The sequence below is a fragment of the Larimichthys crocea genome, chromosome XV (assembly GCF_000972845.2).
Source record: "Larimichthys crocea isolate SSNF chromosome XV, L_crocea_2.0, whole genome shotgun sequence".
Classification (NCBI taxonomy): domain Eukaryota; kingdom Metazoa; phylum Chordata; class Actinopteri; family Sciaenidae; genus Larimichthys; species Larimichthys crocea.
Genome location: NC_040025.1, coordinates 15,786,990 through 15,812,115, shown reverse-complemented (window position 1 = coordinate 15,812,115; position 25,126 = coordinate 15,786,990). Strand labels below are relative to the sequence as shown.

At 39.8% G+C, this 25,126-nt stretch overlaps 2 protein-coding genes across 10 annotated transcripts in view; both read left to right on the top strand.

Moving 5' to 3' along the window:
* hoxc10a (homeobox C10a) overlaps positions 1-25,126 on the top strand; it is a 138,237-nt gene that overhangs the window by 74,004 nt on the left and 39,107 nt on the right. For 3 of the 9 annotated variants that reach the window (XR_002042552.2, XR_002042551.2, XR_003463806.1), the window contains exons 1-2: positions 5,557-9,146; positions 11,126-12,468. Coding sequence is in view for 1 of the 9 variants with exons in the window: in XM_010747459.3 (XP_010745761.1) it covers positions 8,426-9,146; positions 11,126-11,403 (999 nt within the window). In the remaining 8 variants the exon portion in view is untranslated. Of the gene's footprint in view, positions 1-5,556; positions 9,147-11,125; positions 12,472-14,335; positions 15,972-21,234; positions 21,309-25,126 lie in introns of those variants that run through there. The other 6 variants (XR_003463807.1, XR_002042553.2, XM_010747459.3 and 3 more) reach the window with 6 other exon arrangements.
* Positions 16,774-22,158, top strand: hoxc9a (homeobox C9a). Its single transcript, XM_010747448.3, has 2 exons — positions 16,774-20,181; positions 21,235-22,158. Exons 1-2 carry the CDS (start codon positions 19,638-19,640, stop codon positions 21,477-21,479), a joined length of 789 nt encoding a protein of 262 aa, XP_010745750.1. The 5' UTR covers positions 16,774-19,637; the 3' UTR covers positions 21,480-22,158.

Genomic DNA, 25,126 nt, shown 5'->3' with positions numbered 1-25,126 from the left:
CGTACAGAGTAGCCTATGCAATGTGCATTCGTGACTGTAATGGCGTATGTTGAATTTCCTTTCCTCTATCCCCTGCTGCTATTTTTCAGTACACTGCCCATAACAGCTTTAACGCCAACACTCGTTAAATTATTTGCTTCAAACATTGGTGCTTTGGATTTCAGAGAGGAGGAACTGATTGTTGGCCTGTGTATCATTAATATAATACCTATGAAAAAACAGAAACGTATAGGCAAACCCAACGGACTTGTGCTTTTTGTACTGTCATTATCACGCTTACTGATATGACTTCACTTATTCCTGACAGCCGCATGTTTGCTGCTTTTTATTCTTTCTTTATATATTTTTTTTTGCTTTTGGTCATGGAAATAGCAAACTGCTCTAATGTGTGTATCACCAAAACTGTTGGCCTTCATACATACCATCCGCACATTTTTAACTTGTGGTTATGGCCAGTTCATGATGATGCACAACGTTTGCTGTGGTAGATTCGGTGGCGGTGTGAAACTAAGAAAGAAATAACGTCGGCGGGCCTACTCTTGTCAGTTTTGCCAGTTTTAAGGTTGCATCCCTCTTTAAAGATCATGTTTGAATTTTAGCAAGCATGTTCAACAAATATAGAGCCCAGATCTTAGACATATAGAGAAAGAGGTGGGATGATAACTCGTTTGTGCCCACTAAATGGAATCGCCACTCTTGTAGTCTAGACACTGCCCTAAAGACAGAGGCACTAAATGGCTATTTCTTTCTCTTAATTGCACCGTCTGTTCGGGGGGAATGGCGTTCACTTCCGCAAGTAAATAAGTAAACAAGTCAGACTGGATGTCCGAAAAGGGGGAAAAAACTTGCCAAGAGGTTTCGACATGAACTCGGCTCTGTGCAGTCTGCAAAGTCAAACCAAAACCCCAACCCCCTCTGCACACAACTGTCATGTCCACCACTCTTCTAATCTGCAAGTCGGAAACCGCAGCAGTCTTTCCAGAGTAGGGATGTTTTTTTACTTAAGTTTTATTTAATATATATATATATTTATATATATTTATATTTATACTTATTTATTTATTAATATAGTATTTGTGTGTGTGTGTGGTGTAGTGGTGTTTGTGTATGTTATGTGTGTGTATATTTATATATTTATATATCTATATATTATATTTATGTTAATATCTATATATATTGTTATAGATATGTAGTTGTGTGTGTATTATATAATTATATTATATATGAGATATATTTATATATAATATAATATATATATCTATATATATATATATTTATATATATATCTATATATATATAAGCTTTGGCCTTTTGAAATTGTAATATATTGCAGCACAGATATCGCCATGCATTTAAAAATAATAGTCCATTTGTCTGAGCTGACCCTAAACGTCGGCCCATTTCAACACATCAGTTATGAATAAATAATTGTTGACTAATTGGACCATGTGTTAGGAGTTAGAACAAGAGATAGCTAGGGGAAAGGAAATCATAATTGGCATGTTCATTTTTTTTTTCAAGTGTGTGTGTGTGTGTGTGTGTGTGTGTGTGTGTGTGTGTGTACCTTATGTGAGCGCATGTGTATTGCGTATATGTGTTACCGTCCACCAAAACATATGTGCATGATGATTGCACGTGTGCATTAACTACAATTTATAATTAAATGTAGTCTTTGAACTTCAATAATGTCAAGGCCTTCACCTTTAACCCGCTGCAATAAAGTGGAATCAAGGAGCCCCTTTAGCCCGGAAATGTGTGCAGTGGCGGAATGGGCCAATGAGAGTGAGTGGGAACAGAAAGTGGAATGTGTACAGAGACCAACTTTGACCCCTCGCATTAAACTACAGCAGGTAACTTTGCCAGCTTTAGCACGCCCAGTAAATACACTTTATTGTCCTTGTAAAATGTATACGTTTTCACGCATGAGACGTTTTAAACCACGTTGGTATAAACTGTAGACCTATATTTGTATTCTCTAAAGAAAAAAAAACATGTTGGTGTGTGGCTGTCGCAGTGTGCTTGTCGTTATGGGTGGTTCTATAAAGTGCAAACATGACAGTTTGTGCGTGCGTGGGTGAGTCAGCGCATGCTTTGAGTCTTCAGATGTGACTCCTTCTTTAGGCTGCTGTGCATGAATCAAAAAAAGATTTTACACCGCAGGCCTTTGCACAGCTCCGTGTTTCCCCCTCAGTGTTTAGTTAAAGCTTGTGTCGTTTTGGCTGAGGTTGTGAGAAAGATGGAGGTTTTGTTTAGAGTTTGAATTATCATGGAGAAGATTACAGGAGAAAACAAAGAGAAAGGGAAAAAAAGAGGAAACCTCGCCCTGGTTCCATTCATATGATTCACACTCTGTCTTGTAATAACGGAAACCTGCAGGTATTTTCTCCACACCGACTGAGATCAGGGTCAGTCTGAATATGTCAGTGTAATATCTTGAAGGACAGGCCCTTTCTGACAAAAGAATGGCGATGCACACAAGCGGAGATCAAGGCTATAGGAGCCCCTCTCTTTGCCACACCCACCAACCTTGGCCCTGGGACGGTGACGTGGGTAATTTGTAGGTTTCTCCAACACACAACGTCACTAACAGAGAGCGCTGCAGAAGGGCTTCTGCAAATGTTGTCTATCAACCACACGGGGGCCTGGAGCCTCCCGGCCTCAGCACTGTTTTGTTTCCTCTACGGGGATCTTTGAAAACGCTTCCTTACACGGATGCCTCGGTGACATCAGAGTAGCACAGAGACCACCTCTTGATGTGTTGTGTGACAGAAGGACAGTCTGCTGGAATGCAGCTCCTGACATGTCTCAGTCTGGATTGTGCACTTGGGTGTTGTGGTGAAGGAAAATGGCGGTGTGTTTTATGTAGATGAGGTGAACCAGGAGGGAGAAGATATAGCCTGGTGCCAATATTAAATTTTCCTTTTAAAATTTAAAAGGAAAATGTAATAATTCAGCTACATAAAATCTGAGGATTTATATTAAAGTGTCAGAATCAGTCTTTAGAACTGTTAATAAGATTTTATTTTTTATTTTGAGAATATATCTCGGCTGTAAACAAATAATATTTGCTTCTTAAATCCTGGGAAGTGTGTATGTTTATATTGAAAGTTGTAAGATTTTTCATGCAGACTATGAACAAAAATAGTCGGATTTATAATAGAAGGACTTGTGTTTTCTGTTCATGTTGTGTAAAACAAATTAATGCCTGCACACAAGTGACATCTGTGTATTTAACCTGCTTCTTGTAGCATCACTTTGTCCTGCAAACACTTATTTCATTATTAACACAGAACTGTCAACTCTTCCACATAAAAAAGTAAGGAATAACAGCGTATACTTACTAAAAAAAAACTACATTTTTCTTGCCAAGAATAAAAAAGTACTTTCATTATTGGAGATTTTTTTTTCGATACTGTTTTTTTTTTTGTTTGTAACATTTCCAAATATTTCGTAGCTGGTTTAAGAATCAACTCTCCGTGGGTGTTTTAATTGCGAAATAAATGTTGGGGGGTTTCCTCTTTCCTTTGTCTCTCTGCAAATACTAATCAAGGGGTTATAGGCTATTGAATGGTTTTATACTACAGTGTACTACTCACATCTCAGCACCTATCCTGTTCTATAGGGCCATAAAACAGTTCGACGCTGTAAAACGAGCTCCTGCTATTGCTGCAACCAAATAACTCTCAAAACGCTTGAATTTACATGAGCGCATTTGTATGGTGCCATTTCTTTACTGTTACCACCATGTAAGTCTGACTGTAATTTATTGCGAGTTTTAAGTCAGATATTGGCGGCTTGGTGTGTGTGTGTGTGTGTGTGTGTGTGTGTGTCTGTGTGTGTGTGTGTGTGTTTGGTGTGGTCGTCAGTAGTAATAATGTAATACCGCTGTACTTTGATGGCTGATACCACTCTGGTTTTTAATCAAGAACTTACATGATTGTGACACCATAAATTTAAAGTTGTGCATTGAGTGGACAGCAGCATGAAAGAGGACACAAAGCAGAACCTCCTCACATCCAACTGGAAAGATATTTCAAAGTGGCTGCCAGGAGCAAATTAGTTGTGTCGCCCCAGTGGCTACTGATTAGTACAATAAGGAAACCCGCTACCATGCCTTGTGTCCGGCAGCATTCAACACCCATACCTGTTTGCAATATAATAACAGCCTCCAGGTTAGCAATCAATTGGACGACAATTTAGTGGCGAAAGTGCAGGCTGTAGTTTAGACAAGTGTAAAGACCATGGTAAAATACAGTCGCAGTCAACTCCGTGTGTGTGTGTGTGTGTAGTCCAGGGTAGGTACACATTAGCGAGCTGTGTTAGTGTGTGAGAAAATTTGAAGGTTTAATGCACACAAAAATACAACATGCACACATTTAACTTTTTTTTAAATTTACAACTCTAATTTCAAACGGATTGTTTGACTTGAAATATTCCGTTTAAACAACAAAGCAAGCGATGAGCATAGAAGACAGAAAATACCAGAATTTGTAGGAATGTGGAAAAAGTAGAGTTGGGTTCGTGTTTCCATGAGAGAAATAAACAGCAACAGAGAGCGCTTCTTGTTATGAAAGCGGAAAGGTATGCATGTTAAATGAAAACTTTATTTTGAATAACCTTTTTGTTCCTAATACTCATAAGCCTACTGAACCCTCCATACTCTATTACATATTCTCTTGTCTGTAGTAGCAGCTGTCTACTTCTGTCATGTTGCTGTATGTACTTTGCAATTGCGTGGGATTGTTACAGGTTCATATCAATAGGCAGTAATAATGTCATTTATACACTGACAGAATGATACACAGTTTTCCTATACTCTGCTTTCCCTTTAACATCACAATACTGGCTCTATGACGCCGCCAGGTGTGCGACATTCCAACATGTCTACTTATCATTTTCAGTCACTGGCATCATAATACATATTTTTGCTGCACTGCCAAGGCTGAGCTCATAATACCGGTTCTGTTGCATCACAATGTTCTTCTCTTGTAACATCCATAAGTATTATTTAGAGCACCGTGCTTCTTGCAAAGTTGCACACATATAATTTGTTTTTATGTCCATGGCTCTTTTTTTTTTCTTGTGCTGAATTGGAGGTAGCCTGCAGCCTAGGTGTGAATGTGTCATAAAGCTGTGTGTGTGTGTGTGTGTGTGTGTGTGTGTGTGTGTGAGAGAGAGAGTTTAGGTGTGGTTATAAATGTGTCCCTACATGAGGCAAGAAGGTGTGTGTGTAGATGGAGGGTAAAAAATAATATCTTTAATAATCTTTTTGTCTAGAATTTTCCTGCTCATGGGTGGAAAAACTTTTTTTTTTTTTTGTCCAATAACTACATTAAAGTTTAAAGTTGCTGCGCACGCCAGTTTATAGTTTATATTATGAGTTTTTAAGGGTTTCATGAGCCCAAGATGTTCTCCACACCCACAAGACCACGTTATCATCCCGTGTGTTAATTAATCAATTAATATAAAAGTCACAAAAACTGAAGAGGCAGTGAGGTTTTTCCTCCATCATTAACGATGTGTAGCTATGACTGGTCACATTTCTTTCATAAATGTGAACTATGTTGAGGATTGGGAGTGACCACAGAAGACACCGGGTTAAAGGTTATTTTAAGTGTTTATTTCACGTACACTCAGTGTATCACAGTCAGTGAATAAGTCTCATCATGAAACATTAAACTGCGCGCATGCAAATAAAGACAAATATTCAAAGACACACAATGATCTGATATCTTGCCCTTGCCTTTGAAAGTGATTCTGAACTAACGACAGACACACACACACACAGACACACACACACACACACACAGACACACACAGACACACACACAGACAAAGCAGGCAGGCGCGCGTGCACGTCTCTGCCCAAACCAAACTAGGACACGAGCACACCCGCATAGTTGTGGCTATAACTATTATTTCAATGAGCATTTTTAAAAACAGGCTAAACACGTCATTATTATCTGCAGTATGACTTTGTAATGTTTGCTTGAGATCTCTTTGGTGAGTTGCTAATTTAATAAAACGCCAAATTCATTTTCTGCTCGAGACAATCCAATTAATCAAAGAGCAAAATGCTGATGAGATACAGTCAGTATTGTAGCTACGTAGGCTGTTTACTGTAGCCTCAATAAATCCGTGGCTTCTTAAGATGTAAAATGTTGTAGGGAAATGTGGAATCTTTGTAAGCGTGGTGGCTTTTTATGCAAAAAATAAAAATCAACTCAACCATGTTTGACTTGCAAATAATTCGACTATGCAAATAATTCACTATTATACCCGGTGCGGTTGATTATGTGTTCAGGCTATAGCGGGGATCAGCATCTCCTAAAGTTTGTGCACGCAGCGGTGTCTTAGTATTTGTATTCTTTTGTGCTAACTGCGGGTTTGTTTGCACCGGATCAATGTCCTAAAGCGTACACACTGCAGCACAGTAAGGCCCAACATAACACATGACACACGGAACGAGGGGGATTTTTTTTAACTAAACACAACTTTAAGGAGTAAAACACATGAATCATGCGGGTTATAAAATGTCCGTTAAAAACTTCATTGTTTGAGCAAATAAATAAATAAATCCACGCAAACAGATTAACGAGTCACATTGGGCTTTTAATTCCAACAACGTTTGAACATTTTGTCCAGTGCGTGATATCACAACAACATTTGTTTTCGCGTGTATTAATTAAGTAATTAGTTATTATTAGTAATTAGTAATTGAGTAACTATGAGGAATGTAATTATAGTTATTCAGTCAATCTCACTATGTCCTTGTTTCATTAGTACTATTATACATTAGTATCTTATAAATATCGTTGCCTGGTTTCGGCTGCAGCTCGGTATTTGTTTACGTTGTTGCTCTGTGACCTTTAGCCTGTTAAAGTAAAGGTTTTCACCTGAACCTAACAAATTTAAACTTTTACAACAATAGTTGTGGAAAAGATTCGAGACAAATGAACTTTTTTTTTTTTAATGTCTGTTCTTGAATAGATACGTGCAAAACCCGCATTAATTTTGACAACCGGGCCATAGTTAAATCACATGCCCGCTCTTTTGGCCAACATTAAAACATCCAGAAGAATAAATAATAATTAAAAAAAGCTAGTAAAGCTGTTGATTCCAGATTTATACTATACTGAAACCACATGTGACGCAGCGATTCAGAAACTTCGTGAAAATAACACAGGATATGTGTGTAGAACAATAGCTCAGGTATGCAATGAATTGTTTATTAGGCTGTAAGATGTTTTGCGTCAACAGTTAAAAGAAGAAGAAGAAAACTTTATGCTTGACGTAATTCTGTGTGGGTTCCCTTTTACACCGCAATAATAAATATCCTTGCAGGCCCTTGCATTCACTATCGCACAAATCTCACCGCCTAGTTCATGTTTTTGCAGCACATTTCAATGAAGAGCACAGCCAAGTGCGGCTCCATGAGTTAGCCTGATCTACTTCAAAACAACTCATTTTAAAAAACAAAATAATATGTGTTTGCTTTTTAACGAATTCTGCGAGAGTAGTAAAGTCATGTGAAGAAATATTTTAACATAAGAGTCCAATTAAAAGATCAGGCCGAGCTTAAGTATTTTCGTAAATAATACATGAAAAGTGCTGCAGTGAATCTACAAAGTGATGTCAGTAAAACGCATTTAGGATTGCACCGCAGTCTGAAATTTAGCAGGTCAAATGCAAAAACGTTTACTTTTTTTTTAAGGCTGCTTCACAACGTCAAGGGTTAAAATCTACTCTGCAGTTTGGCGATTCTTTCACATTAAAACTTAAATACAATAAACATTTCTGTTATGATTTTCTGTTCAATAACACACCTGCGGACATCTTACCTTGCTAAATTGGTGGCAACCACAAAGTAAAATCGATAAAAACAAACATTTCAAAAAAATACTGACACAAATTGCACTCTGTCTTATGACAAATCCTCGATGGTCTCATCTCCACAGCACTGGCGCCGGAAAAAATGGAAATCACACGCTGACTAATTGAATTTGGGGGAGTTCTGAAGTTAAACAGAATTAAAATAATCAAAAGCCACGTAGTGAGTGCCTTCAAAAAAAAAAAAATCTCTGCTGCAGTAAGCCGTCCTTTGTTCCCCCTCTGGTGTGGGGCCTGCTGTCCTGACAGGCGGATGGTCGCTGGGTGGCGCTCTTGCTCCATCAAAAAGCCTCCAGATTTCCCAACTTGACCGCGCTTACGTCACGTCAGTCTGGAGCATCAAGGCCACTTCCACGCCGCTATTGGTCTGAAAATCACATGACATGTCTCCCAGCATCCATAATTATGTTACTGATATTTTTGCACCCCCCTCCAAAAGATGTCAGCATCCTACTGTCCTTATTCTCCTGGCGAAATCCCGTAGTCCAGACCAGTGGAACACACTAAACGATTAACTGTGTTGCCAAATGCAAAAATGTCATGTCCGAATAACATAGCTCCCGGTAACTTCCTGATGGATTCCTTAATGGGAGGATCATCTTCCTTCAGGGGTGAGGGTTATTCCAGCAACCCCGGAATGTACATCCACACAGCAGCCGCAGAGTACGGATATTCAGTGATGAGAAACATTGGGAAGATTGGACCATCTTCACTCTCCAAAAGAGACGAGGTTCCTCCGGCCGGTCTGGCGCTCAGCGGCTTCCAGGATGCGCCCTACCTGTCAACACAGCTGGCCACATGGACCCCAGGCTCCAAAACCAGTAGGGACGAACAACCTGTTGCCCAGTGTTTACAACCCTGCTCGTTTCCAGCGGGCAACGTCAAAGAGGAGGCGTTTTGTTGCCTCTATCAGGATGACAGCAATAAGGGGAAGCAGACAACAGAGTCAGCTACTTACATCCGGCTTGGGGACAATAGCTGCCGGCCAGAGCAAACTGCAGCCTCTTCCAGCGGCTGTTTCCAGGTGTACAACGGCGAGAGGCCGCAACAGGACGATCAGCAGTACCCCTCGGGCTTCTCTCTGACCCACTTGGCGACATCTGTTGAGTCAGCATCAGAATCAACAATAAGTTGCAGCAAATCGACGCAGGAGACAGCATCGAGAGAGGTTTCAAATACAGATGAGAGTCAGAGGAGGAAGGAAGAGAAGGCCAAGAGTGACAGCTGTTCAGATAACTCGGACGGAGAATTAAAAGGTAGATTACTCCTACAGCCTCCCCCCCTCCTCCACCACCTCCTCCTCCTCCTCTTCCCTTTCCTGACACATGCACACACATGTACACAAACACCAACGCATGTATGCATGGATACAAACACGTGTGAACATGCAGATATTTTGCAGAAAGTGTAACAGATTATTCCACACGTGTGTGTGCACGTCGTGTTGCGTCATGGTCCAGTAGTGCAGACTTGTGTTTGATAGCAGTCATATGTGTGGCTGTATGGGCATTTTGACAGTCTCGCCTAGCAGGGGTTATGGTGCCCGTGGCATTTAACACCTTTCCATTAATGCGAGAATGTGAGATGGGCAGTTATCATTGAAATAAACACGCTCACACACACACTCACCACTCTCACTTTCTCTTTCACTCTCTCTTACATGGGTCATTTACATTGTGAGACGTAACCATTTTTAACTGCACCATTTTACGCCTCAAAATCTGTGGTATCGAGCCAGCATAACATTCAGCGCTTTTGCTGCATAGTTTAAAAGCTTTTGTCAGAGTCATCCTGTTTTTGTTTTGTTGTTGTTGTTGTTGTTTGTTTGTTTAAATAAAATAAAATAAAGACAGGACCTCAGGGAACATTTCTCGCTGTTACATTTGAGACACATTTTTTTCAAAAATACATTTGCACATTTCTGCGTGGATGCAACGATAATTCAACATAATTCAATCCAGTTTTTACGACATAATTATTTAAAGTGAAAGTGCACGCCTGGGCACATTTTTTCTTTCCTTTGCTTTATGTCAGCAGTGACAGCTAGATGAGAATGAACCGATTTTTTTTTTACCCGTTTCACAAAACCACGAATTTGTACAACAAGTAAAGCAACAGTTTAAACCGAGTTTTAATTCAACGCTAACGATATGTTGATAATATTTTAAATATCCCACACACTGTGTTAATAATTATTGTTTTTATTATGACTCTAATAAATTGATGCTAGCTAAGTGACAATATCACACACCCCTCTCCCATTTTTCCTCAGCTCTTATTTATAATTAGTTTCAGTTTTGTTTTGTTATTTATGGGTTTACTAACAGCTTCATACATGACGACCAACACGCTCCTTTCATTTTATTTTAATTTAATTGAAAGATATTGCCAGGCACCGTCTTTTCGGGGTGTGTTTATGTGTGTGTGTATGATGTGTGTGTGGTGTGTGTGTATGGTGTGTGTGGTGTGTGTGTGTATGATGAGTGTGTGTCCTGTTAATCCCATATTACTGAATTAAATGTTTTGGTAATGATTAAATGCGGGGCCACACACTGAGTATTCACATTAGGGTAATTATTACTGTACCTTGACTGGTGTGTGTGTGTGTGTGTGTGTGTGTGTGTGTGTGTGTGTGTTTGCGTAACAGAGGCGTTATTCCCAGGAGTCCGCAACCTAATCAAGGAATTAACTGAATGTGCAGTAGCGTGTTTTTTTCCCCCCATCGCTATCACCCCGCTATTGTTTGTCTTCATTTTATTTTGTTTTTTATTTTTTTCTAAATCTGGCATGATGCTACAGTGACTTCCTTTTGTTTTGGGATGAACCTCGGAAAAATTTCATTTGGCTCCGATGTGCAAAGGTAATAAAATTTTATGAGAGTCTGAGGTCCAACATAGACAAAAGAAGTGCTTACACACCCCAGTTTGATTTGATCTAATTATAGCTGTACACCGCGTACAAAAGCAATTTGAGCAGTATGAGTTGTAGCAAAAGGTGGGATGTTCATTTGTTGAAAGGAAGAGTCGAGGAGAGTCGATACGATGGTAAAGCTGTTCTTCAGAACTACTCTTTTTTGATCCAGATGAACGGTGTTGAATGTGCATGTGAGATATGGGCGTGTACGGAGCATCCAGTGTATTGATGGAGGTTATAAAGCTGCATATGATCTCTGCACAAAATTACTGCCTGGATTTGGCCACAGTTCTTCATTGTTGTATTTCTTTTCCTCCGGTAGATGATTTATCCACGGAAAAGACAACGGGAAGCTGGTTAAAAGCCAAAAGTGGAAGGAAGAAGCGGTGTCCCTACACAAAGCACCAGACGCTGGAGCTGGAGAAGGAGTTCTTGTTCAACATGTATCTGTCTCGGGAGCGCCGCCTGGAGATCAGCCGGAGTATCAACCTGACCGACAGACAGGTCAAGATCTGGTTCCAAAACAGACGCATGAAGCTCAAGAAGCTCAACAGGGAGAGCCGAGAACGGGAGCACAGTGCAGTTTATAACTACTCCTGAAGATTGTTTTAACCCACACTCACACTCATATTCACGCATACACTCATACGCATGCACACACACACGCACACACACACACACACACGCACACACATGCATATCCATAGACAAGACAGGCAAAGATCATGCATGTGTTATCTTTTAATGCATTTAATTATCATTTATCAGTTTATACATTATGTGCACACACTCATACAAACACACACACAAACACACACACACATACACACGGCGTGCCTTCCTATAAGAACTATAAAAACCTGCAGACTGGAGGTGAACACGTGCAGCAGCACTGGAACAGTGATGTGTTATTACCTAGCAATGATAATTATAATACAACATGAGCCAAACGAAGGGAGGCTCAAGCAGTCTATAAACTACTCGTGGCATGTAAGCAGTTTCACTTTGCTGAGCTATAATGAATGTTTGCCACTTGTGCAGCTTCTTCGTTGGTGTCTGTTGCTCTGGCATATTCCTGCCGTGTAATGTGCAGACAGATATTAGGCTCTGTCATGGCAAACGATTCCAAAATAATAAAAGGAGGGGGAAACGGAAAGGTATTACCAACTTTGTCCTTCCCCTGGTATAGTGGTGCAAATGAGAGGGAGGGAGAGACACTGCGGATGAGAGAAGGAGATTATGGCACTTTTAATAGAAGTGAGAGACCATAACGTTGATTTAAATATTATCCAGGTGACCACAGTAAGTCAAGGTCATAAAATTCTAATGTCAGGTTCGCCCTGGAAAGCGTTGGGGGTGGATTTTATGATCTGCAAATATAATGTGCTGCAGCAGTAAAGATGCGTTTAAAGGTGTGTGTGGAGGAGGGCTAATCCACACAGCAAAGACTGCAATGTGCAGGATCCCAGCCGAGGCGCTGGGCTGGAAGGAGCAGCCGCCTCCAACCCGGGATAATGGAGTTTCATGGAAGCATGGAGATAAGAAAGATGGTGGATAAAAGGAAGAGCGACCGCGACGGCTACAGGAACAATAATAACAAGCATCCCGGCAAACACGTGGATAACTAAACGCACGGGGGAGGACGTCTGCAGGAAGCAGGTGAAGGTAGGACTAAAATCTTTACGTAATATTTTGATTTGTTTTGGAAAGTATGCCACATCTGTCAAGGAAAGCTTGTTTGACAGCTCTCGTGGGACGCATGGTGCACGCCTGCACACGTTCATAGTTTATATGAAGCTGTTGGTGATGATCAGCCTGCTGCTGATCTCTTTTTTCTTTCTCGCTGGAATCAAAATGCTGCGTACTGAATATTTGGAATTAAGTGTCTGCATACTTGCCGCGGCTGATTATTTAAGTTTGACTATTTTAAGCAGCCGTACAAATTGTTGTGCTGCCACAATGCTATTTCTGGAACTAGCACAATGGTAAATTCAAACTGACGTGTTATTTGAATGAGTAAACAAATCAAAGCATGCATGGCTAGAGGCCTATAAGTTGTCTACAGGAAGTATTCAGAAAGTAGCTTGATTTCAGCTCTGGTATGTTTTATTGTGTTGGTACTCGCCTTTTCTCTTTGTGCTGGATAGTGTTAATCCTCACTTGGCTTTTGCATGCATTGTCCTTTCCATGGATTTTAACCCCCTTTTGCGCGAAGCTGAAGCGTGGTTTAGGTAGTTTCATGTTGTTGGGGTTGGCTTCCTGGCTCGGCAACAAGAAACTGCCTTGATTACGTCAGTTCGTCTTCATCAAGGGCACAATTTCCGCTGAATTACCCCCTATAGTCACACAGGTCCCCGCAAATGGCATTGTAAATGAACTGAGCTGGAATACCTTGGACAGAGACGTTTTCTTTCTTTGCTGTTATTTTGTGGTGGGCTGTAAAACCTTCTGAGGCTCTCAGAAGGAGAATAGGTTGTAAACAACATGGGGTAAAGTTTTAGACGTCGTATTGCATCTGACTGTCAGCTGCTTTATGATGATCTGAATAGACAGATGGAGAGAGAGAGAGAGAAAGAGAGAGAAAGAGAGAGAGATCTCACATATTTGACTCATTAATTCATCAGACGAATGAATCTATAACAGGATGCGGATTGACATTATCATGATCTTATGTGAGCATCCGTGTTCATTCTAATGCATCTCTGCTTGAGAAAATGCCGTGCCTTCAGATTTACACTGAGAAGTAGCCTAATAAATGAAATGTATCTAAATCTATGATATAAAAAAACTCTTATTTTGAAAGTAAATGTTATCCACAAACTTCAGCACACATAAAAACACAGCAATCATTCCACGAAGAGACTAGTCTAGATGATTTGCCTAAGTGAAGCCTGTTTTATTTATTCTCAGTGAAATCCCTATACATATTATTTTTATGCATTAAGTATCTTCAGCTTTTCATACTACAATTGCTCTTAATCTTGTTTTTTTTTTTAGCAAAGTTTATAGTTAAACTTTTGTTTTCCCGGCCTGTGAAGGAACAGATCCTCCTATTTTATACAAAAAAATAAATATGTTATATTCTCCCAATTTTATCAGTTAGGACTCAAGTTTTTAAAACCGACTTTACAGATAGAAATACTATCATCTTCTTTAGATTCAGCCTACAATAGCTTCACTATTTAATGATATTGTAGGCCAGTGACTGAATTATTATTATTACTGTCATATACGGGCTAATTTGATTATTTATCATCGCATGCTAGTGAGCTACTGTTCGTCACAGTGAAGGCCTAACTTTAACTCTGTCTTAATCCATTATTCCATTTTATTACTGACTTTATTGGTGAGTAATTGTGTTTTTTAGCACAAAAAATTAACCATTAAGGGAAATAAAAGTCTTCGGGGAAATGATGAGCTTATCTGAAAAAAACGTATTTATAGAACAGTCTGTTCTTGAGGTGCTGTCAGCAGTTTTCCTTCAACAGTCTCCAGTGTTTATACTAGTCACTATTTCCCCTTGTTTTCTCAGCCCCCCTCCTTTCTTTGGCGGTAGTGCAACTGGAAGAGACAGTCTGGAATCCAAAGTCACTTTCATTCAGCTCAGTGAATGAGTGTCTCCCTTGGAATGCATCGCTGACAAAGACTTTACAGCGCTGGAAACAGCCCCGAGAGCTGCACAGATTCACCCTAAAACCATATACACATAAAGCAATTTATTTCACTTTGTAGTGGCGCACAGGAACTGATGGCTTTAGACAGATACTTCCTTGGCGAGCAGCTCACAATGTGTTAGTGCCACTGGCGTGATCAGACGTGAAGCAAATATTCTAACTATTCTTTTTTATTATTTTTTTATTTTTCACGTATAGTATTAGGTTTTTCTTGTGACATATAGGATGCAATTGGGACTTTATGTGTAAAGATTTCTTTTAAAGTGTAAGTGAATAATGATTAAATTTAGGAGATAAGTGACATTAACTTTTATTTTCTTGGATTTTGCTTTTATTATTTTGAACTTTGCTTGCCAAATAATGCTCTAAATGTAGCTTTTTAAAGAATGTTTATATATTTTAAAATGTCAATTAAAAGGCTATAACATATATCCGCCGTACATAGTTTGGAGCTGTTATCGTCCAAACAGAAACAACATTTATGCTATAAAATGTGCTTTTTTTTTACATTTAAGGGATCATTATCATTGTCCCACATCAATTACCTCGCCTTTTTAACCAAGAAAAACTGCACTATAGGACGAGAATGTAAAATGTTTATCACTGCGGCAGGCCTGGTCAGCAAGAGGAATATCCATATTGATCCGAATCTTGTTATGTTGAAAAACGGAAAATGTTTTTTGATTCAAATAAAAGAGAGTTTAATCAGTTTGAAGGGAGACTGTATAATTGATCAAGAAGCATGTTTGGACTGTGTGAAACAGTAATATGTTGCGGTTATCCTCGATGGAGAAGACTAATACAGTTTGGATTGTGCGGATAATTTTGTGGCCTCTCGGCTCATCATACTGTAACTCTTGGTTGTGCGGTGCTTTCTGTTCAGCACATGTGTAGTTATAAATAAAGTGTGATATCCGCTTTGATTCTTCCTTATGCAAAGTTTACGGTCTAAATAATGCCTTTGGATAAACTCCCAATTTGGTTACACTACAGTTTGCATATGTTGGGTGTGTCTGTTTGTGTGTGTGTGTGAGAGACAGAGACAGAAAGTTGTGTTTGATCTGGAGGTTCATGGGCAAATTTACTCTGCTTTTTTGTTGTGAATGTTTCTTGTAGAAAATTACATTTGACTGGTCTCTCCCCGTTATGAAAAGAATAGACAGTGCTACCTACCCTGTCATTACGCAACAGCCAGCCACTGTAAGTGTCTAATAAAAGAAAGTCATGTTGAAACGCATAGCTGAACTCGTTCGTTCATTATTCATCCAACCATCAATGACACAAACTGGTTGTGCTGACTGAAGTTAAAACAAACAAACTTTACACTCCCTTGACAATGAAAATGAATCATCACCTCAACATCCGTATGAGATTATTTGATGTTGAGATCAGCCTGTCGAGCTCTGCTTTTCTGTTGGCTCCATAATTATAAGGATACAAATGAAGAGTCATCTGCACTCTGGCTCAATCAACCATGCGCACATATTTACTGTGTTTTCGTCCTGTTTTTTTTAATAGATTTTGGCCTTTTGTTTAACCTACGGGCAAATTCATGATCCTAATTAAAGCTGCCATGTTCAATAGTTTTCTTTCTTTGCATTTTTACGCTAAAAAACTACATTTAGGCGAAGCAGACACTTAAATCAAAGTGATCTGTAAGTATTGGATTAAAGGCGTAAATCCATAAAATTGTTTTACCAGTGTTGTCATATTAATATGAAGCATCAGATCACTGCGGCGGCGAGGAAGCACCCAAACTGTGACGCACTGTGATTTTTATATGCTAGCGTCAAATAGAAATATAATGGGCTTGAGGCTGTATAGAAATGTCTCATATCTAAACAAAAACATGACTGTCCACCTCAGTGGCTCTGTGCGGACATTAGCCTGTAGGCTTATCTTTTGCGTCAGGCTGCACAATATCAGTGCGTATTTGTTCATTTTTTAATGAATGAAAATATTAATTGTGTTATTGAGAAATATCAGAGCCAGGCTTGTACTGCGGCCTCAGTTTCAAGCATTGTTGTTGTAATTAATGATGGATTGAGTTGTTGTAAATGTATAAATGACTTTGCATTTGAGACGTAGGACAAATCCAGTTTATCTCTGAGTACTATTAAGATGGAAACACAACACGGGCTCCATAATCTGAGAGAGTCTGAGGATGGAGGGTGTCGTATGTTGTACAAGCTGTGAAGACTTAACGGACACATAAGTAATTTTGGACTTTATAAATAAAATTGACTTGACTTATATGAAAAAAGAGTTCATCTGAAAGGAAAACAAAAAAAAAAAGCTTCGTCGCCTTTCAACCCGTTAAGCATGCACTGCTGCTTTACACGTTTTATAGCTCTTTTATCCACATTTTGGTGATACTGTATCAAATATGTTCAAAAGGACACTGACAAACCACTGCTTTTCTTTGTTTGCCATAGCAGGCTGTGTTTCTGGGTAAAATGTTAAAGAAGAGGTGAAAATATGAAACACGAAAAGGTTTGGCGCTGCAACAAAGAGACATTTATTAGGCAGTAAAATCTTAAAGCTGGAGCTGCGACGTTAAAGACGAGCAAGAGGAAAAGACAAAAACAACAAGCACAAATGGATACTTGATGAGGTCATCTTTTTTATTATTACATCACAACAAACGTGCATGATCAGTTTGAATAAGTACATTTTAAAAAATCATTTTTTTCTCATTAATGGACACATAATACAAATGCACTCCTGGACATACACACTACGTAAACACACGCGTAGAAGCGCACATCCAAAACAGTACAAAGGGTTATTCAATGGATTACATTAGACATAGATACGAGCTCTATAATGAATTTATATGGCCATATGTTCTGGTAATAAATGGTCATTGGTCACTGGTTCATTCTGCTTAAATGGCAGCTGTGGAATAAACCGACTTAGACCTTCAACCTGTACAAAACACACAACTTTAACCCGATCTGATTTAACATCTGGTAAATTTAGTAAATGGCTTCATTTCTGTAAACATGTGGGGAAATATTTGAGTCTCCACAGACTTGGGCGCATTCATCAGCACACACACACACACTCACACACACACACACACACACACACGCACCAGGACACCATTTGGCGTTATCCGGGTTAAGGTCTGGCGTCTGGCCTTTTAAATTTCATGGTTGAATCTGAACTCAGCAGCCATGACAAACATCACACTTCCTAATGCGTATACACATTACATTCACTTTTATGCCACGAAGACCAAATACTGAGTATTATATCCGTTTATTTATGAATGAGAGGGGTTAGGATTTATTTGAACTAAGGTTCAATTTAGCCTGGGCTAATTAGGGACGTCATTTGGTCCTGGTCCAAGATTTGTTTTCACATGTCATTACATAGCAGTTTTTATTTTCCTACAGATGCACTGCACGCGTGGGATTTGGTTTGAAATATGTCTTTTTGGTCTCTCTGGTTAAACTGTCATTTCGTATTTGGCAATTTGTGGATCACAGTGCACCCAGTTTGAGTTAATTTCAGCATAAGTGTGGTTTGTTGTGCTGCAGCACTATAATTTCACTTCTCATATATAACTGTCTGTCAGGTCTACACAACCTTATATTTAGCTGCACCGATAATTCAATTCAATTAGTTTTTTTCTCCTTTTTTTTCCAAACCACTGCTGCGCAGTAAAAGAAGAAAGGATTACATTTTAAACATCAAAACAGCAATTACGCACCATCATACTCATACAGCCTACAGCACACCAAAGAAACATAGACAAAACACACATAAACACAATATCTCATATATACAAATAGTCCTGCACCACATGATAGAAATATAACGTGTGCAGCTTTTAGGATTTACTAGTGCATCAGCTATGTTGTTATCTACCCCAGCCACTCTGCACATACGCGTTAAACACTCAGTTTTTATGTCACACTTGGTCTAATTTGTGTTCCCTGCGGCACTGCCATCTGACTTCTTCGGTTACTCCTACTTCACCGTATATTAATATTATTTTCTGTGTCGCTGCAAACCTGCAGCAGAGTTCAGGGTTGTTTCACAGCCTACCGACTGACAAGCTACAGCAGGGCAAAAGACGGCAAAGTCCTGCCATTAGATACAACAGTAACATTATCTCTGTTATGAAAGCTTTCATCTAGTTAGCCCTTTAACGAACCTTTTTACCTCCTCTCTGCTCTGCTGTCTCCTCTCTGCTGTCCCCGGCCTCTCTTGTTTGTTAAGAATTGTTTCACTTCCATACAGCGGTGCTGGTTTTTATGTCGAACGGAGAACGCGGATGCCGTCTTATTAACGACACGTTTATGAACAATCAAATGGTCCTCGTTAAAATTTATTGATGGGCATAAAAACATGAACGGTCACTAGCCGAATATAGCCCGCTGTAGTGGGCTGCTTGTCAAGAATCTGAATCCCCTCCTCTCCTATCTCTTCAGATCCCATTTAGGAAATGTTTGGTCTGTTGCGCCCTCTTTAAAACAGTGCAAACTTTATTGTTGGTGTATCCTGCATCCCGTATTTTGATTCCATCCCCTGCTCTGTGCAGTCTGTATGTGGCCACTGTTAAGGCGTCTCCCCCCCATTTAGAAATAAACAGCATTCCACAGGAAGTTATAAAGCATTCACTTTATCAAATGTGCAGCTGCTTTAAAACCGATAAAAGGCGCAAATGATTCAATAAACACTTTAATGCTGTAATACTATCCATTGCAATAACATGGGGCTACGGTAGATTTTGCCAGACAGAGATTGATTACACCATCAAATAGTGCCTTGCTCGCTTTCAGACGTAATGTGCGCAGGTCTGTGCTGCGACTAGAGAAAGAGACGCCATGAGCGTTACAAATGCATACTTTCTTCATAAAGAAACATGGTTGTTGACGTTACCTCTAATACGTCCAGGAACGAGAGCAAAAGAGCACATTCTTTAATCCGATTTATGTGCTTTGGTATCCCAGGATAAGTGGCGCATTGATCCACTGTACAATTTTTGTGGGGGTAAATATAATCACGTGTCGCTGAGGCAGCCAATAGGAGCCAAGGAAGCGTTGAGAAATAATTACCTGCCTTGATTGTTCTATGGCTAGATAAAAAAGTACACATACACTCCATATAATAATCGGATGCATGTAAAAGAGTCGGGGAGGCTTCGACATGTCGACCACGGGTCCCATAAGTAATTATTATGTGGACTCCTTGATCAACCATGAAAACGAGGATGTCCTTGCTACAGCTCGGTTTTCGGCTCCCGGTTCGCACCCAGCCGGCCCTCGTCCGACGTCCCTAGTACCGGAGTGTGCTGACTATCCTTCCTGCAGCTTCGCACCCAAGGCACCCGTCTTCTCCACCTCCTGGGCCCCTGTACACTCCCAGTCATCAGTGGTTTACCATCCATACAGTCACCAACCTCACTTAGGCACAGACTCGAGGTATATGCGGTCATGGCTGGAGCCGATATCAGGCGCCGTGCCTTTCCATGGCTATCCGGGGAACAGCAGGCACTATGGGCTGAAGCCCGACGCCTTTCAGGAGCACAGAGCCGGCGAGTGTCTCGGCTCCAGCGGACGGACCTACACGGATTATCTTTACTGCTCATCCACTGACATGCGGGACAAGACTCAGCAGAATGTTCCCTCTCCCGAGTCGGAGCTCCTGGCTTCAGGGAAACATAAAGACGAGAAGCCTGAGCTAGATCCGAGTAAGTTCAAGCTCCTACACTCTTTTACAACCGGGTGGGAGTTTCGCTTTGGGAATTATGTAAAACTACTTTTGCTAAGAGATATTTTAGCGTCTCGCATAACATGAAATTATAAGCTGTTTCACCGTCCAGCCCTGCATCGCCTCTGCTAGTGGGGAAGCTTTAGGAACTATAAAAGACAAACGCTTCTAGGCTAATATTGGGGCTATAAAACCAGACGGGGTTGTAAACCTGGACTCAAACCTACAGGAAGACGTTGAATTTGGAATGGTGTTGCATAATGTTAAAAACATGCAAGGTGTTCTTTTTAAAGTGAACAACCCAAACCGACATATGAATCAGTTCATCAGTCTTATGATGCATTTTTACGACCATGTTTTGACCCCGTGCCTTTACATACGGCACATGAAGCCCTGTAAACCGACTCTCAGTCTTTCTGGTCTTTTTTTTTTGTCTTAATACATGCCCATCGTGTGAGGGAAAGACACATTTTTGGCACGATTTGATCCACAGTAGTAAAATATATTATACACCCACATAATAATGAGAAGATGATATGCATATAGTTAGCCTACATATGAAAATGTGCTCTCCTCTCTGGGTCCAAAACAAATTCACATGACTCTTCCAGCCAACTTTAGGAATGTAGGGACATACTGGAGGACTTTCACCACGGACCTGTAAAGGCTTGAACCACGGGCCATTTTATGGGCCAATAAAGTGAATAAGCGCATTGAGTATTTTACGATGGTGTTACTCACAAGTTAAGGGGACAAGGAAGCAAATCAGTGTTGGGTTGGATAGATAGAGGCTGAGAATCTTTCCTCAAAATGTTTACTATCAGCTTAGCTTTAATGGTAAACACCCAACATGTGCATGATGTGAGTATTTAATTATAGCACTTTCTGGTAATTGTAAATCCAAATGCACATTTTCTGCATTTTTTATGCAATTTTTCTGTTTGTTTTTTTGTGTCATTGTTTCAGTTTTGTCTTAAAGTGTTGGGCCAATATATTCTGTCATTATTATTATTATTATGGTTTTTATTTGCAGATAACCCAGTGGCAAATTGGATACATGCCCGCTCCACAAGGAAGAAGCGATGCCCTTACACAAAGTACCAGACTCTCGAACTGGAAAAGGAGTTTTTGTTCAATATGTATCTAACTAGAGACCGCCGATTCGAGGTCGCTAGGGTCCTGAATCTGACCGAGAGGCAGGTCAAAATCTGGTTTCAGAACCGGCGAATGAAGATGAAGAAAATGAACAAAGAAAAGACCGACAGCAAAGAACAATAATATGGACTGCAGCCAGAAACAACCATAATAACCACTGGTCACATGGACAGCACAGATGTACCAAAACACACGATGAACTCTCTCTAACTCTCCTCCTCTTCATATTTATCACTTTGTTGGATTTTTTGTATTTACCTTAACTTCGAGACTGTTTGATGCTGACTATGTTGTTTTCCAGTGCACATTTATGTGTCGAGCGTTAAAGGAAAAGAAAAAAAAGGAGATAATTACATTCTGCTTTCACTCCGAAATACCTTTGTTTTTTTTTTGTTTTTTTTTTGTAAGACAAATTATACACGTGCAGTTTGGGCACGTTACAACTGTCTGAAGAAAGAAAATACTTGAATTCTTTTGAATTTCATAAACCCATAATTTATGATGTGAATGTTTTTCCTTCATGTTTTTTTTTTTTCTTTGTACGTTGTTGTGCAGGTGTAATATTTTGTACAGAAACACAACATCTGCTACCGGACTCGTTTGTCTTGTATTTTTGTGATAGTTGTTGCTGTATTTGTGCATTTCTCTTATTATTATTATTATTATTTTTGGACTGTAGCCTTCGAATTTAACTATAAAGTGTAGATATAGATCTCTGCAAATATAAACATAATCACTAAGTGCTTGTATTCTGTATTCATTGTGAGTGCATCGTGTTTGCGACCATTTAAGTAATGAATGCATGGCTGCAGAGAGAGTCGATATCAGCTCAACTATTTTGGTGATTTAAAAACCACAAGGAAGAAATGGAGTTACCAAATCAATTTTGGCTGAGCTACACGTTTCAAACCGATGGGTGTTTTCTTAAATAATTGTGCATCCACGATTATTTGTCTAATATGTTTTTGGCCGACGAGCCATTTCTCCTCCAAGTACAGCTAAAGGCCTACAATGAGCTCTGCCACTGCAAATAATGGCGAGGTCAATACTTTAAACGTTGTCAACGCAGTATCGCAAGTCAACGTCGTTTTCATTTTTCCTTGCATCGCTTTAAATTGTGGCCGACTTTAAAGCCCAGTCACCTATATTTACAGCTGTGTGCGTGTGTTTAAGGATAAGTGCGCACACATCAAATAAACACATAAATAGCCTCGTTTGGTCTTTTAGGAGAGGACTATAAATTTCTTAAGTAGCGCCGGTTTTGCGGCGAATAATCCACACTGCTGTGTGTTTATGAGTTTGTTAATATGATCTTATACAGCGTGATAGTTCATTTAAAATCGTCTTACAAGAGCGAAAATAAATGAATGACGCATGTGCGATATTTCTTTTATCGGTCCATGCGTTATTATGTTGAGGCCTACCCTCCAAAAATTGGTCACAATTTCACGAACGTATTTGTTCGTCAATATTAAGCTCTGCTTATCTTTTTAAATGCGTTCATAGGTTGCTAGTTTACGCCAGGCCCGAAGGCGAGACCAAGATCTGAGACCAAAATCTGAGACCAAAATTTGAGCATTCGGGTTTTAAGTGAGAGACGATTTCCCATGTCTCGCATTTGTTTCCTGGGATAGGCCTAAATTGCCTTTTTGTGGTGGCAAACAATACGGACAGGATGCTGTAATTTAAAAGCCCAATCCAGTGCATTTCCGCTCAGCTCGGACAAAAATGCCAGTTTTACAGCCCCTGTTGGAGCTCGGCTGTTTGTCTCAAATGCAGACGAACAAAGCAAACTCGACTAACTGGCTAGACGTCTGGGCTAAATTACTTTATGGTTTTAATGGACGGTGGTGGTGAACGCGTTCAAAGGAGAGTCATGCGCACCGACGAGGGGACTTTAGCCTGATGGGTCAGCCCGCAACCCCCCTGCACTTCATCACATGAGTGGCCTATTAGCCTACAATTATATGGGAAAAATCCAATAGTTAATGTGCATAAATATGAGCGCTGCAGAGCACTGTTATCTTTTATATAAGAACAGACAGCAGCCATAACAGGAAAATATTCAGCACAACTGTTTGGGGTCTGCTGTAAAACAGAGGAGGGCCGTGGAGGCATGTTGCTGCAGATTTGATGCTATTTCAGCTTTTTTTTAATTTTTATTCTGCTTTATTTAAAGAAAGGGACGGGATACATCCGAACCTTTTGGACAAATGGGGGAGACTATCTCTGGCCACATCACACTTGTTTCTGATTGGTGGATTCATTCATGCTTAAGGACACATCTGGACTCTAGATGACGCTGTTGGTCCATGTTTTGAGCACAGTCCGTGTGTTGAAGGGCTCTTTTACAGCTCTGTGGCTTGGCTGAAAAATGAAGAGTAACCTATCGATGACAAAATGACAGATATGGTCACCCACCGCATTTTGTGTAATGGGCCACAGAGCAGCACTCCGGAATGCAGCGAGGCCGGTTGTTGTGTTGGACACGTGACTGCGCATAGGATTTCTTTTTTTTTAAATAATCTATTTGCAGTTTTATTTAAATGTTTTTCTATTTATTTCAGTCTTGTGAGGAATGTGTTTGTTTTACTTTGTGTGATCCTTTTTTTAATCGCGACCTGTTTTGTGTCCATTAAAAATAGTATGATTTAACTCAGACAGATTTTAGTTTTGACAAAGGTCAGTGTCTGCATTTTGATTAGATCATATGACTTTATTATCAGAATCCAAATATTCTGTGTCTGGATTTTTATTTTTTTATTTTTCATGGTGTAAATTAAAAAAGAATAATGTCATTAAAAAGTGTAAAAACAAACAAAATGATTGACCAGCCAGAAACAATATTTAAATATATAAATGCTTTAATAACCGTCCCACGAACAAAAACATCAGTATTATCATAGCAACAACATTATTATAGTAACATCATAGCAACAGCATTGTAGATAGTAACATCTTTCAGCAACAAAACATAATGATAGTAATGATAATAATTTTATTGTCACCGCACAGTTTATTAGAAATCAGCCACCTGACGTGTATCCTGACTGTTTGACGTCTGTACCAGCATTTCAAAGTCCCCAAGAAGTGTGCAACAATGATTGGCAATCTGCATATTTATAGAGTGTGAAAGGTCTATAAATTCGCCCAGTGCGCCTTTCATATTTTACGATGATGTGTATAAAACGTCAGTAGCCCCACAAAAACCACACTGGCATATTTGGAAAGAGAGAGAGTGAGGGACCATACAACTATTGAGCTGGGAATTGTGCGCGCGTTCATTGTAGCTAAACATCCAATGTAAAATTTTATGAACTCCTCCATGTGGGAGATTTACTGCGTATCCTCGTCGGTTTTACGGGGTCAGTAAGTGGCACCTAGTATTCACAGGTCGTGTTTATATTTGCGTGTGTCGGTGTTTTACAGCGCACGGTGCAAGTGTGTCACCCTCGCCACGATTATTACACGAGGAGGATGTTTTGTCTTTATTTTCCTTGTCGACCTGCGTGTCACGGCTTCATTTCTGTATTTTTTCCTGATGTTTTATGTAACATTTTGAGTGTCATGAACTTCCCAGATGCTATGTTGACCCAGTGGAGCTCATTAAAAGGTCAGCTATTTTCTAGAAATTAGTGTATAACCTTCAGTTTAGGGGCCTGAGAGGGCAAACACAAACTCATAACAGCCTTATCCGATTATAAAGAGAAAGCGTCCCCTGCTTTATACACCTCATAACCTTCATGCAAAGACAACAAGCCTAACTATAA